The 14,357-nt window shown below is 35.9% G+C and overlaps 1 protein-coding gene across 3 annotated transcripts in view; it reads right to left on the bottom strand.

Moving 5' to 3' along the window:
- Positions 1-11,775, bottom strand: part of wasla (WASP like actin nucleation promoting factor a) — a 64,571-nt gene extending 52,796 nt beyond the window's left edge. For all 3 annotated transcript variants that reach the window (XM_056451605.1, XM_056451607.1, XM_056451608.1), the window contains exons 1-2: positions 11,364-11,775; positions 2,504-2,638 (exon numbers count right to left, since the gene is read on the bottom strand). In XM_056451605.1, coding sequence (XP_056307580.1) covers positions 2,504-2,638; positions 11,364-11,468 — 240 coding nt within the window. In that variant the 5' untranslated portion in view covers positions 11,469-11,775. The remainder of the gene's footprint in view (positions 1-2,503; positions 2,639-11,363) is intronic.
- Positions 11,776-14,357: the final 2,582 nt, after the last annotated feature.

Genomic DNA, 14,357 nt, shown 5'->3' with positions numbered 1-14,357 from the left:
AAAATTAAAGGGTTAGTTCTCAATAAAAAGTAATTTTTCACCCCAATGTCATTTCAATCCCCTAAAACTTTTGTTCATCTTCATAAAACAAATTAAGATATTTTAGGTGAAATCTGAGGGCCCACTGGCCCATCCATAGGTAGAAACAGTCCTGAAGTATCCAGAAATCCAGAAAACATTGTGAAAAAAACATTCCATTGGACTCCAGTGAATCTTTTTCTGGATTTTGAGTATCAGAGAGCTCTTGGATTTTAACTAAAATATTTTAAATTTGTGTTCGGAAGATGAAAGGGGCCTGAAATTACACAAGGTTCTCTCTAAATGTTTGGGTGAACTAATATTTTAAGCAAAAACACACAGACACAGACACACACAGACACACACACACACACACACACACACACACACACACACACACACCACACACACACACACACACACACACACACACACACACACACACACACACACACACACACACACACACACACACACACACACACACACACACACACACACACACACACACACACACACACACACACACACCGGAAAAATCCCATGTAACGCGCTGCATATTCAAGTTATTCTGCAGGTACTGTACATGATCAGGTCTGTTTAAAAAAGGGCTTAACAAAAACCTGAACTTGGCCATGTGTTCATCCACTGCTTTGTGTTTATTAGTGTAGCATTTCCTTTCAATTCACCCAGAAAAGGTTCCTAAATGCATTGTTTTGATAAATAAAGATTAATAAAATTGCTAAATGATATGGAATGCCTAGAAATCTCACATTATACTACAAAGTGTCTGTGTAGTTTCTTCTACATAATAAATGCAGACTAAAACTCTGGTTGTCAGATATCGGTTCTAAAGCTAATTGACAATGAATGACAGTTGACACTTTACAGCGGATATCTACAGAGAAGATCAAGAGATATGGAACTCTAATTGCATTTTATCTTGATTTATCACAACTGTTTGTGAGTCAGCGTGAACTGTGGCACTTGTAGTTGCAACCCAGTCTCATTAGAAACACATGGCTTAGCCTACATTTTCAAGATGTCCTCACTGAGGTCTGTAGCACGATGACGTGCTGGATCAGGTCTAATTGTAACACCAACGCTACTGTGAAGGTTGGGTTTAGGGTTGAGTAGGTATAGATGTTAATAACAAACAACGTAAAAGGTAATGTAGTAATTAATATAAATAATTACAATTTCTAAAAACAACCGCTCGTGTGCACATCCACTATGTTTTGGACCTGGCCCAGTACACCATCTTGCTACAGGCTGGAGTGAGGACACACTAAATTTTTGCTAAATGTAAAATACACTACTCCAGGTACATTTCGTTGCATGTTTCAGATGACAGATCCACTTGAGAGAACAGTTTTGTAAATCTGAAATGTTTTACTTATATTTTATTAGGGGTTAAAGAAAAAAAAAATAGATCCATCGACAAATTGTGATTCTTTTTCTAATGGTTCTGAATTGATACTTAAAAGTTCACAATGAATTCTATATTTAAAGTAGATTTCAACAATAAGGGATTGCACATTCACAAGCTCTAAACCAGGGTTGCCCAAACTCGGTCCTGGAGGGCTAGTGTCCCTCAAAGTTTAGTGTCAACCCCAATCAGACACACCATGGACTAGCTTATCAAGCTCTTACTAGGCTTTCTAGAAACATCTATGCAGGTGTGTTGAGGCAAGTTGGAGCTAAAATCCAAACCCCTGCTCTAAACAGAACAATAATAAGTTTCATATGTATACTTGAGAATTTGCTTCATTTGGACAGATGGATAAACTTAGGACCAATAGACAAGGCAAGGTGTTGCACTTCTTGTCTGTTGTGCGACCAGATTGAGGACAGTCTACAAATTTCTTTTGCAAAAGAAAAAAAAACAATTTGAGAAGTTGTTTTGTGGTATTTATTTACAATAAACGCACAAAAATAATTATTTATTCATTGATAATGTGTCCCTGCAAATATCATTATTGAGAAAAGGAACAATTTGTTGGTGTCATACTGCCCCATAGTGCTCACTTTACCTAGAAACTGCAGTCAAAAGTGTGCTGAAGCATGTTTTTGTAGTTTCATTGTATTTCCAATAAGACTGTGTTTCTTAGTCTCTGTGTGCAGTCATGCACGAATGCCTACTACCAGGGTCAGAATTTTCTTTTAATAATTAATGGATTTTCGGTTTGTTTTTCACCAAAGCCCATCTTTAACTCCCAGAAAACTGAAAATTATTAGGTGTGTCACGAGGGACAATTCTGTGATTCTCGCACTCGTCCATCACAGTTCTGTGATGAATGAGTATGAGCATGGCATTTATTAACTTTATTTTCTTCTTTTGTGGTCTGAAATAGATAAAGTGCATAGAGCATTGACACTGTGAAAGTGTGAGTGAATAAAGCATGCTTTTTGGGCTCACTATGAATTTAATGAGGAGAGTAACTGAAGGGTCTGATACATTTTCCATTCATCTGAAAGAACTAACCTTGATATCAAAGACACGGATAAAATAAGACCTCTGAGGGTTGTCTTTCACCAAACAGGCAACACCACAGCACCGCTTGGCCCAGGACGAGCCCCTGTCTGCCCCATAAACCTGGACCACTGCTGAGCATAATGTCTGCAAAAGAAAAAAAAATGATAAACAAACTTCATAAATCAAGCAAACTGTACATTTAAAAGGAATCTCCAAAATCTAAAGTTTTTACTACTTGAAGAATGTTTATAATATTTATTAAAAAATTTTGTAAACTTAATAATAAATGTGTTATGAAAAAGATGTAAGCTTATAAAGTGATGGGTGTAATTACAAGGTAACTGGTAACTAATTAAATTACAATTCTGCTGAAAAAATAATGGATTACTTTTCTGTAACCGTAGTAGTGCTGTGCATCATTTGTTTAACCCTTTGAGGTGACGTGCTGATTGACTGACTGACTGACAGGTGTGTGAGGCCAGCAAACATGACGTTTAGGCGTTTCACTTTACTTCAGGACGCATTAATACCGCTCTGTAGGTCTATTTTTAGACATTCATAAATATTCCTAGCAAATCTAATAAATGCTGGAGACATACTCGTTACATAAACTAAATCGCACTTCAGCAGTGTTTATTTGAGAGTGCACAAGATCTGCGCGCAGTGTTGCCAGATGTAGCTGACAGATTCCAGTCCAAAAGCTATTGACCCGCTCAGTCATCTGGAACTCACGCTCAGTGGGGGAGGGGGGTTGGGGGTGACCGTCACGTTGCAACACCGCACAATTTTTCACTACCCGCAAAAATAAATTCAAAACCGCCACATATGGTAACACTGTCTGCGCGCTATTGAAGCGGCTTATATTTGAGGGGGCGTGCTAGAAGTTTTGTGCACGAGGAAATCAGCGCGCAAGCAAAGAGATCCGCATGCTCGTAGACTGTTACATAAATGCAATATCGACTTCTAATACTGCGCTCACGACATTTGCCATTGAAATAACGCCACAGGTAGTTGGTAGATCTGTGTAAAAAAAAGGCCTGCCGCCAAAGCTGGAAAAAATCCTAGAGGAAACACTGCTTTAAGTAACCTACTCAACACTGTTTATAACTATTTAATTTCTTTCCTACACCACTTAATTGTTTTATTGATCTCGAATTTGATAATACTGAATTGTTAAAAACTCAAAGTCACCCAAGTTATCTTCCACACTTGTAAATCAAGTTAAATTACAAAGCCTAATTATATAATAGACTAAACACAGACACATAATTAGTAGTACATAAATAAATTAAATATGATATTAAATAAAAACAAGCAAGCATGCATACAAAATACATACAAATAAATCTCATACACCAATAATAACCTATGTTGCATTTGGCCTAAACTGCTTAATCATTTCATTCAGAAACCATGCACCAAAAAATGGACAGAAATCAGTGTATGAATACTGCATGATGTTCTCTGGTGCACACACTGGCTACTGCAGATATCAAATACTGCTGTAATTTAAACTGCAGCCAAGTACCTGGAGACACTCTTGATGGGGCATTTTATTCTCTCTCCATTGGGACTCTTACTCTAAGAGTGTCTGCATTCCACGCACATGACCAAAAGCAAACACCCTTTTTCAGGACATGGGTTACCGAAGGGAAAAATAGGCCAGCGTCTTGGCAATACTGTCATAGGGAGGACAGCCAAGATCTCACAGAAGATGAAATATTTTCCATGGACAAGTAACACTTGTGCACACACATACAGACTTATGCTAAGCAATTATAAAAGACCAAAAAATTATAATAGTGCCACATTTAACGGACAATTTAGATAGGAAACCATATAGATTATTAAACAAAACAGATGATTATATATTATTAGTTTTCATTAAACAGTAACAATTGGTGTAAAGTAACAAATTACTGTAATTGAGTAGTTTTTCTCAGGAATTGTAATTTACTTAATAGTTTTAGAATTTGTACTTTTACTTTCCCTTGTGTACAATTTTAGTGCTGTATTGGCACTTTTACTCCACTACTTTCCTTCAATCTGCAGTCACTACTTATTTTTTTTTGTCTATGGGAATAGAAAAATCAGTCCTGTGATTCCTGTTCATTGCATCATAATAAACTACCTTAAGACATAGCGATTTATAATTGAAGCAAACTGTTTGGAAGTATTGAAAGTGTCCAAGAAGATCAAAGTCTTTACATGCAATGACCAAGAGACTGTTTAGGTGCATTTCACTGATGAGAAGATAATGTTTACTGTACGATGATCGAAATGGCCTTAAACACCCAGCAGGCACAGGATGTCAACAAGACGTGATGTTGTACCCAAATGTCATGGGGACGTTGCATTTTGTTTGGAAATGATAAACAAACATCTAATGATGTTACATCTTGACGTTGTGTGGATGTTCTTACTATGACGTCTATTAGATGTTGAATATTAGTTGCCATATCTGATGAATAAATTTCAGTATTTGTCATCAATATAATGTTGGTTTAAAATGTTGACTCGACGATGGCTTTTGGTGACTTTCTAACCCAACCTAAAAATCAACCAAATATCAACGTCTAATGATGTTACAGCTTGACGTTGTGTGGACATTACCACTATGACATATATCAGATGTTGGATTTTGTTTGCCATACCTGACAAATAAATATCAGTATTTGTTGTCAATATGACATTGGTTTAAGATGTTAGCTCGACATTGGATTTTGGTCACTTTCTAAAATCAACCAATTATCAACATCATTTAACGTCGTTATTGGACATCAAAATAACGTTATCACTAGACGCTGGCTAGACATTGAATTTTGGTCACCTGACAACACAACCTAAATCTAACCTAATTTTAAGGTCTTATGATGTTGTGTGCCTGCTGGGCAATAACTAAATGCACTACAGAATGTTGCGTTTACACACATCCACAAAATCACATGTAAATGCATCAGCTTTTTACAGTGTAATACTCAATACTCTTGAAAGGTCTACTTTTTACTTATACTTTGAGTAATATTTACAACAGACATGTTTACTCTACTTGCACTACATTTTTAGGCAAATGATGATACTTTTACTCAAGTATGATTTTTCAGTACTCTTTCCACCACTGACAGTAACTTAAGAAACCCATGTTGGCTGACTGCAGCAGGGCATTAAGTGATGTGTAATCAAAACAATAATAAAAAAATAAAGACTAAGAAGAAGAAAAAATATCTAAGAATCATTTGAACAAATGACTAACAAAATTGCTAAACATATTACTAAAGGAGTTAAACTGACAGATTACATAAAATAACCAAATTTACCAATTATTTAAATGCAATTCAATTGACTAAACGGATAGACTGATGTATTTACAAAAAAATAATAATACAGTTGTAAACAAGTGTAAATACGCAGATAAAAGTCATAAAGGAAAGTTAATAAACAATTATTTAAATTTGATCTAGCTTACAAATCCACAACTTATTCTTTAATTAATTCTTAAGTACTTGGAATTAATAAGTAATTCTTGACAAATTGTTAGCATTTAGGAAAAATTTCATGAACTATAAATTAAATATTAATGTACCTACAATACATAAAGATGTAATAATCTATCAGTTATTATAAAAATCTATTCAAAGAATGGGAGTTGTTTTGACCAAACTTTGAAGAATCTTCATAATGAATCAATAATTTACTGATGTAAACAAAAAAATATGCACAGGCAGAAAAGCTCTTGCACTCCCTGTGATCCTGCCACATCAGTAAATGAGGCATCAATGAAACAAGACTTTTATTCATTTCTTCTGATGGAAAACTGCTTCCTCATGCTCTGAGACTGCGAATTCAGCATTTGAATACGAGCAAGCACTCTGTCCTGGTGGGCAGAGTGATTCAAGGACATTGCTAAATCTACAAATTCAGTTTCAAAGTTCATGAAGTTCAAAAAGAGAGTCAAGTTTCCATATGACACAAACACCGGATGCGATTTGGCATTCTAAGCAACCAAACGTCTTCATGCCGATATGTAAACCTATACGTTTGATTGATCGGCTGAGTATAACTGAATTCAAATGAAAAGGGAACAGATGGATATTTGCCAGGCTTTTCCATGTAAACTGCATCCGTGTCTGCATTCCTGTCTGCAAAAGTCTGTGCCAAGAACATAAATGCGCATTAAAGACACGATTCCACCACTTTCACGGGGATCACCGTCTTCATGTCAGACTTTGGTTTGGTCTACTTGGAAACCTGATTCTGGATCAGCAGCACTATTCATTAATGCTCAAATCTCCATGGAAAGGAGGCAGATCAGTTCACTTCCTGTCCCCAAAGACTGCTGATCGCGCACAACCCACCCCCAATCCCTATCTTTTCCCTTCTCTCCATCTCTCTCACTATTGTGCGATTTGGACTCTGTCCACCCTCTGCCCTCGGTTTTTCGGTGCCGGTTCGGGACACTGTGATGAATGAACCCATGACTGCTGGATCTTGGCCCCAAACGACGTGTCTCATATTTAGTCATTCCCAGTGAAAGCCCACTTTATGGCCTAGTTCTTGGCTGCCGTTCCTGAACTGACACTGCTTGCTTACGGACATTCTTCGCTTTAACCTAGACATGGACGAGCAACTAAAGTAGGTCTGATGGGAATCAGATTTCATGAGAAAAACGTTAAAAGAAACAATAGTTGGAAAACTGTTAACTATGCCAAGCATATTCCTCTACTTTATCCACTTCAGTAGTCCACAGTAGACATGGGCCAATATACGTTTCTGACGGTATGATAATCTTGGATAAATATATCACAGCTTCATGGTATCACGTTTATGATTTCTGCTCTAACATAAGTTCTTTTTAAATGTCTGAGTAAAAAAACTAAAAACTTTTACCACCATTAAACAAAACACATTTTATTTTATGAAACATTTATAATATTTTGTAAACATGCCAGGCTAAATAATTAAAATAAATCATTATTTCTGCTCTTCATTAGTTTCAGAAACACAAATTTCTTTACAACATATTTTTAAAAATACTTAAAAAAACTTAGGAACGGTGTAATAGAAATGTTTTGCAATTTTATAACCTTGACTTTTCCAAACCGCGGTAAACCTTGAAACCGGTTATCATCCCCTGCCTAGTCCACAGTCTCTGTGGACTTATATATACATATATAAATAAATATATACACATACATACATATTAGAGGTGTGAACCTACATTGGTTTCACAGTTAAGTTTGGTTATAATTATCATGCCATCGATTCGGTTCAATTCGATATCGCGGTGTGTCACAGTGCATTGATGATGCTTTCCATTCACAAATTGTTTTTATTTTACTTCACTGCACAAGAATTCTTGTATTAAAATGTATACATTTTAAATAAATTCTATATTTATTATAATACTATCGTGTCCTTTGATACAAGCAATCAGATTTATGAACTGTACCTTTAATTTTACCTGCTCAAAGAAAACACTCAGCATCAAACAAAACTCAAGTTCATGCACAGAACAACATGATCATTTAAGGCAAATAAACAAACGTAAATATTATCCCGCTTGCTTTTTGAGCATTGTCGAAGGAGTTCGTAAATGCCTATGATTGGTCACACGCTCAACAGAAAGGGCTGTGATTGGCTCTAACATGCTGGCGCTGTTCACAGATAAGTGACACTGATAAACGGCAGTGGCGATCACAGCTGATCCATGATAGACGCTGTGAAAAAACTGGCTCTGCAGACATGCTCGTAACAGCGGAGAGGAGAGGAAACGTCACACCAGCAGATCAAATTGGTCACAGTGAGAGAGAGCGAGAGAGAAAAAGGGAGTTTACTTTCATTTTCTCCACAGCAGTAAAATAGGGACTTCGGCTGTAACTGTGTCCAGCAAACACATGCAGTGAATTGTGCAGTTTCTGCATTTTAATTACTCGAACTCGCCTCCCTTGCCATAGTATTGTACCGCAACATAGCGCATATGAGATAAATGGCCTCAGTACATAGGATAAACTGAATCTGGTTAGGATCAATTACTGAATCGATACCAAATTGGTCGCGTCAGCATCGTGTTGCACTGAAGAAACAATTAATTTTGACACCCCTAATACATACTTACACACATATATTACTAAATTACTAAACATTATAGTAGTAATCATAATCTTGATCACAACTTAAGGCCAACTGACACAGCACAAATGAACAGCAACAAATAAGTTGGTGGTTGAATTTAGAACGTTGTGAAAAATATACCGTCACAATAACGTCCACACACTACAAATAATTCATTAACCCTTCTCAGGGCCAAAAAGACATTTTATGTGAAACCTTTCTGGTTCCTGGTGAGATTACGTCAGTTTGTTGAAAAATCATCATGCTGTGGAGACATTTAACGATCCAACAAATGCCAGCGGAACATATTCAACTGGGTGAAAACAAACTCAGACCAACAAAAACAGACTTCGACAAGAGACTGATCCAACATACTCTAACAGATTTTTTTTTGTTGGCCCATAAACAAACACGCAACAAAAACCAACCCACAACACAGAGTCAATGGATGCTACCGATGGAATGGTGTTCTTGAGCAGTAGCTGCTTATGACTTTTTAAATATAGTGGGTTTGGTGTCTAATGTTACAAATCCAATGACACTGGTGGTGACGATTCTTTCTGACCAATCGGTGATCAGCAGTGTGTTGGTAAATGTCAGGTTTTGGTAACGGTACAGCACACTTGAAATCTAAACTGAGCTTGTACAAAAAAAATGTGTAAAGTTCTAGTTATGGAACACAGTTGGGAAAAAATGAGGCATACTGTAAAGACTGTAACTGTACTAAACTGTATACTACTATATTAATGTAGGTTTTTGCTTTTGTCAGCACTAAATTAGGTAGTGAGTTTTTTTTTTTGAGAAATTTTTGTAAGTAAATGGGGTCAAAAGTTTCCAGATTCTCAAAGATCACACAAGTGTCCCATCAGAAAAAAAAGGTAAACCTTTGGCTAGATTTTAAACTGCAAGTTTTTGAATATGATAGCTGTTTATATGGAGGTTAATATCCGGAGCTCACTGCTAACAAGTTGATGATTTGAGATCTGAAGATTTTGACAGTATGATAACCTTGGAAAAAACATCACGGTATTGTGATTACTGCTCTATAATGTTTGTTTTTTTATGTCTGGGTTATATACCACAAAAATTCCCCTTTAAACACAATGAATTTAAATTTTTGTAAACATTTAAAATATTTTGTAACAGTAAACATGTCATGCTAAATAATTCAAATAAATGATTGACTTCTGCTGTCTTCATTAGTTTCAAAAACACTGATTTCTTTAAAATTTTAAACAGCATCTTTGGATATTTTTCTTTCTAAAAAAAAAAATCTTACATATACCGTAGGAACGGTATAGCAGAAAATGTTATTTTTATATATTGTGAAAACAGCATGGCCATGCACATAATATTTTCAGGTAAAAGGAATGAATGCACAAGTATTAGACAACCAAATCAACAATGGTAAACTACAGGAGTTTGTTTGTGCATAGATGACTGCGTAAGTGCATTCACATAGTCAGTCCCTCCATATTTTTGCAGGGACTTCTTCATGGCTTTTTTCACTAAACTTATTTCTTTATTTGCTGCATTTCTTATTTTTTTCTCTGTAAATACACAAAAATCTGGTCAGATTTTTATTTTTTATTTTTGATCTTAAGAACCACTGGATTTGCAAAATCCTGGAGGGATTGCATAGTGTTTCCTTACAAAGTTGCACCGCCAAATTATGACCTGACATACAATTTTAGTCATTTTGCAGACCTGTGTGAACTGAGAATTCTTGGGTCATTTTCAAAAACACACAGGAAATAAACTGTTTAACAGCACTGCTGAGTATAAACCTATTTGTTTAACATTCAATAATCAGAGTATAATTTTTATATACATTTATCATTTACTATTGAAAAAAAGTTTCAGTTTTGGAACTTCTCTTGTGTTTTGATAGTGTGTTATTATTATTTTTTTTTTAAAGAACGCTTGTTTGGAATTTTGTTACACTATGAAAAAAAAAGACATTAAAACATTTGCAAGTCTGTCTTAAGCGTCCAAATACTTGAGATCATCAGTGGTTCTCAAATACACAAACGAGACAACCCATAACATGGGCAAAGGCATTTTGACCTCTATTAATTTAAATCTAAATGATCGATTTCATTAAATTGGGTTTAGCTGGGACAACAATCCAAGCTTTCTTTAACTGTAGATTGGTGGTGGTGACGGGGTCCAAATTTCTGACTATTATTAATCCTTAGAGAAAAATTTTCACGTCTTGCTGTAATTTAACTTATACAAGATTGGTGAAAGACATAAATATACACACATAAGATACAACCAGACATACAGATAGATACTACATTAGTTGTGACTCAAAAACTAGTATGCTGACTTCATTCACAGCATTTTTGAGCATCACGGGCACGTGCATCATTTAGCTGACTCAGAAGGCACTTATGATGCTGACTACGTAGGCAGCTCCCTCGGTTTTTCGACCTAACGGATGAACTGCATCACTAAGGTAGAAGGCCTCGGAAATAAAATGCTACATAGATACAAATTTGCAGCATTGGGGTCGTGCTAATATTTAATAAAACCGTATCATTCAGTCAAATGAGTCTAATTATCCTGACAGTAAACATGATGTTCCCAGTACGTCCTCATGGACATCACAAATGCGTTACAAGGCAACTGTCCTTCCAGAAGTTACAGCCGTTGATTTGCATCACCTCACGGATGATGCAAAAGGCAGGATGATTTGCATTAGAACTTGCGGTAAAAGGACTACAGTTCGGCCATGAGAGTAAACATAACTTACGATGCATTTCCTGCCCAGGTAGTTGAAGAGACAGTCGTTCTCCTGCGGTGTCAGGAGGAGAGAGCCCACATTTGCCACCCTCCTCGGAGGCGGGTGGCCGCTCATGTTTACGGATGAGGCGGATAAACTCGAGCGTTTGTCTCGTATTAGATTATTTTATGTGCAATCACAGATCAACATGGCCTGCGCTCGGTTCATCCCGTAAGGAATTCCGCATACAAGTAGACCCGATATGATGTTGTCCTTAATTGCGCTGGAGATGCGGATGCGACTCGTTGACTCCTGTGAACTATTTATTCTTTAATTCTTCCACTTTTGACAGACCGCATAATATAAACTTTCATTCCGAACTCCCAAAGCAATAACGATCCTTCAATCCAACATGGCAGCAGGACGGTAGAGTTCAAGGCAGACTTCGGGAAAGGCGGGATGGAAATTCTGGCGGCTGCTCATAGGTTTATTTGCAAATACACACAGTACTGGTGTTATTTAGGCGAGACATTCATATTTATGAAAAAAACAACAACGTGTGTTTAATTTCTAAACATAACCAAATGCTAATAAAAATTGTGACATGTATAAACACACCTCCCCTCACTTCTCGTAATGGTCTATCCCTGTTTTCCCGTGCCTCTTGCAGAATGCGGACGGGATGCGCACGGGATGGGGCGGAGCCTCTGAAGCAGAGGGTGGAGCAAAGCATCGTCATTGATAGAAGGAGATTACAGTGTTTTACGGACCTAATGCTGTGTTTTGGATAACTAGGATAACTATGTTGATGTTTTATAAACCGGGTAATGCCTATGCTGGCTTCTTAAATGTTAGCACACCGCGTAAAAATGTATAAAGAGTATAACGAGAAACTCCTGAGCATAATATTGCTGCGCAGCTTTTTTATTTTTATTATTTTTTTACCTTTTTTATTTATTTATTTATTTATTTATTTTATTTATTTTTTATTGAACAATTCAAAATTAACAACAATTAGAAAAAGCCAGGGGATGACAACAAGTAAAAAGAAAAAGACAAAAAAGAAAACATAAATAAATAAAAAGATGTAAATGTTTGCATACATTAATACACTTAACAGCTTTCTTATTTCTTAGATTATAGATAGTTTTTTATACAAAGCTTAAACTCTGACTTAATAAAATAATAAAATAATAAATAATGGATTGCAATCACTGGACTTGCTTTTGTGTATACTGAATTTTTCAGGGCAACGTTCTGTTCGGAACTACAAAGATGTCATTTAATCAGTACTTTGAGTTTTAATGTGTTGCATTTTTTGCAATATGTATTTGCAGGATGAAAAAAAGCAATTTATCTATAAAATGGACGTGATAAAAATGTAACTCTAATGTAACTATAAATATGTGCAGGTACACACCGATCCTGCCAATACTGATTATAACATTTATATTTACATTTTTCACTTCTCAGTGAAAAGTCTCAATGGATTCAATATTAAATCAAAATTAAATTAAAGCTAAGTATAACTTTTTCTGTTGTTGAATTTCACTGACAACATTAACCCTAATAATTAAACCACATTACCATTTTAGTTTTTATCTCATGTGATTTTTAATACAGTATCTGTAAACTCAATATATATTATGAGGTAAAAGTCTGGCCTTCCGCAGTCCAGACTATAAACTACACTTTTAACATTTTTGTCACTAATTAAAACCACCAGTTATAATCTATTTGGAGGATAATGCACAATTGTGTGGATGCTGCATGTTTAGACAATCTTGTCTCATGAGATAACGATTACCTCAGTTTTCCCTGAAGATTCAGCACATTCTACACCATTATTACAGAGCAAAAAAAAAAACCCTAAGCCTAGTAATTTAGAAATAATTACAAAGAAGGCAATGATAACAAAAACTAAAAGTTAACAAACTGTAAATGTCACAAGCAGCAACACTTTTACTTTAACTTCTGATTAATTAATAGTTGTCCTGTCTTATGCAACAGACATTGAGAGTTCACCTTGTTCTCCCCTACTGATAAACAAATGAAGAAAGGAGAGGCAAAAAAAGAGACAGATGGAGGATCTTGTTTGAAAGCGGAGCCCTGCCAGGGGCCACCTGGCCTCCTGTTAAACTCTGTTACTGTGGTGCATGTTCAACAGATACCGAGACAAGAACTTTTAGAGTCCAAAACAATATTATGCAGTACAGTTCGTGTCCATTACTGAATACAAATTTAGTTTTTATTGGAACTGAATTTGGGCGACACGGTAGCTCAGTAATAGGCACTGTTGCCTCACAGCAAAAAGATCTCTGGTTTGAGTCCTGACTGGGTCAGTTGGCATTGCTGTGTGGAGTTTGTATGTCCATGTGATTGCGTGGGTTTCCTCCCAGTGCTCCAGTTTCCCCCACAGTCCAAAAACATTCGGTGTAGGTGAATTGAATAGACTAAATTGGCCGTAGTGTGTGTGTGTGTAAATAAGAGTGTATGGATGTTTCCCAGTACTGGGTTTCTGCTGGAAGGGCATCTGCTTTTGACAACAACATGCTGGATAAGTTGCCGGTTTCTGTGGTGATCCCTGATGAATAAAGGGACTAAGCTAAAGGAAAATAAATGAATGAATGGAACTGAATTAAAATCTGGGTTACACTGTAAAAAAATGCTGGGTTCCACACAATCAGTTTAAGTTGGGACAACATGAAGGATTATTTTAACTTATTAGTTTTTACAAATTTACGTAGACTGAACATTTAAGCTGTCCCAAAGAAACTCAAGAATTGTGTTGATTTAATTCATTTTAAATTAGTTTTAACAAACATCTTTTTTGGAGTGTACTTTTGACTTTTTGTTCATCAAATGAATTTAAAAGGATAACCACTTTATTAATATAAATGATTAATGTGGAAAATGCATTCTATTCTTTGTTCTTAACAATTTAATAATTGCAGAGATTTGTGTAATGTGGAGGTGAGGTTGTAAATTCACAAAAAGTTACCTACGGTTTTATCCAAAGTAATT

The sequence above is a fragment of the Danio aesculapii genome, chromosome 25 (assembly GCF_903798145.1).
Source record: "Danio aesculapii chromosome 25, fDanAes4.1, whole genome shotgun sequence".
In the NCBI taxonomy this organism is placed as follows: domain Eukaryota; kingdom Metazoa; phylum Chordata; class Actinopteri; order Cypriniformes; family Danionidae; genus Danio; species Danio aesculapii.
This window is presented reverse-complemented; position numbering and strand designations above follow the sequence as displayed.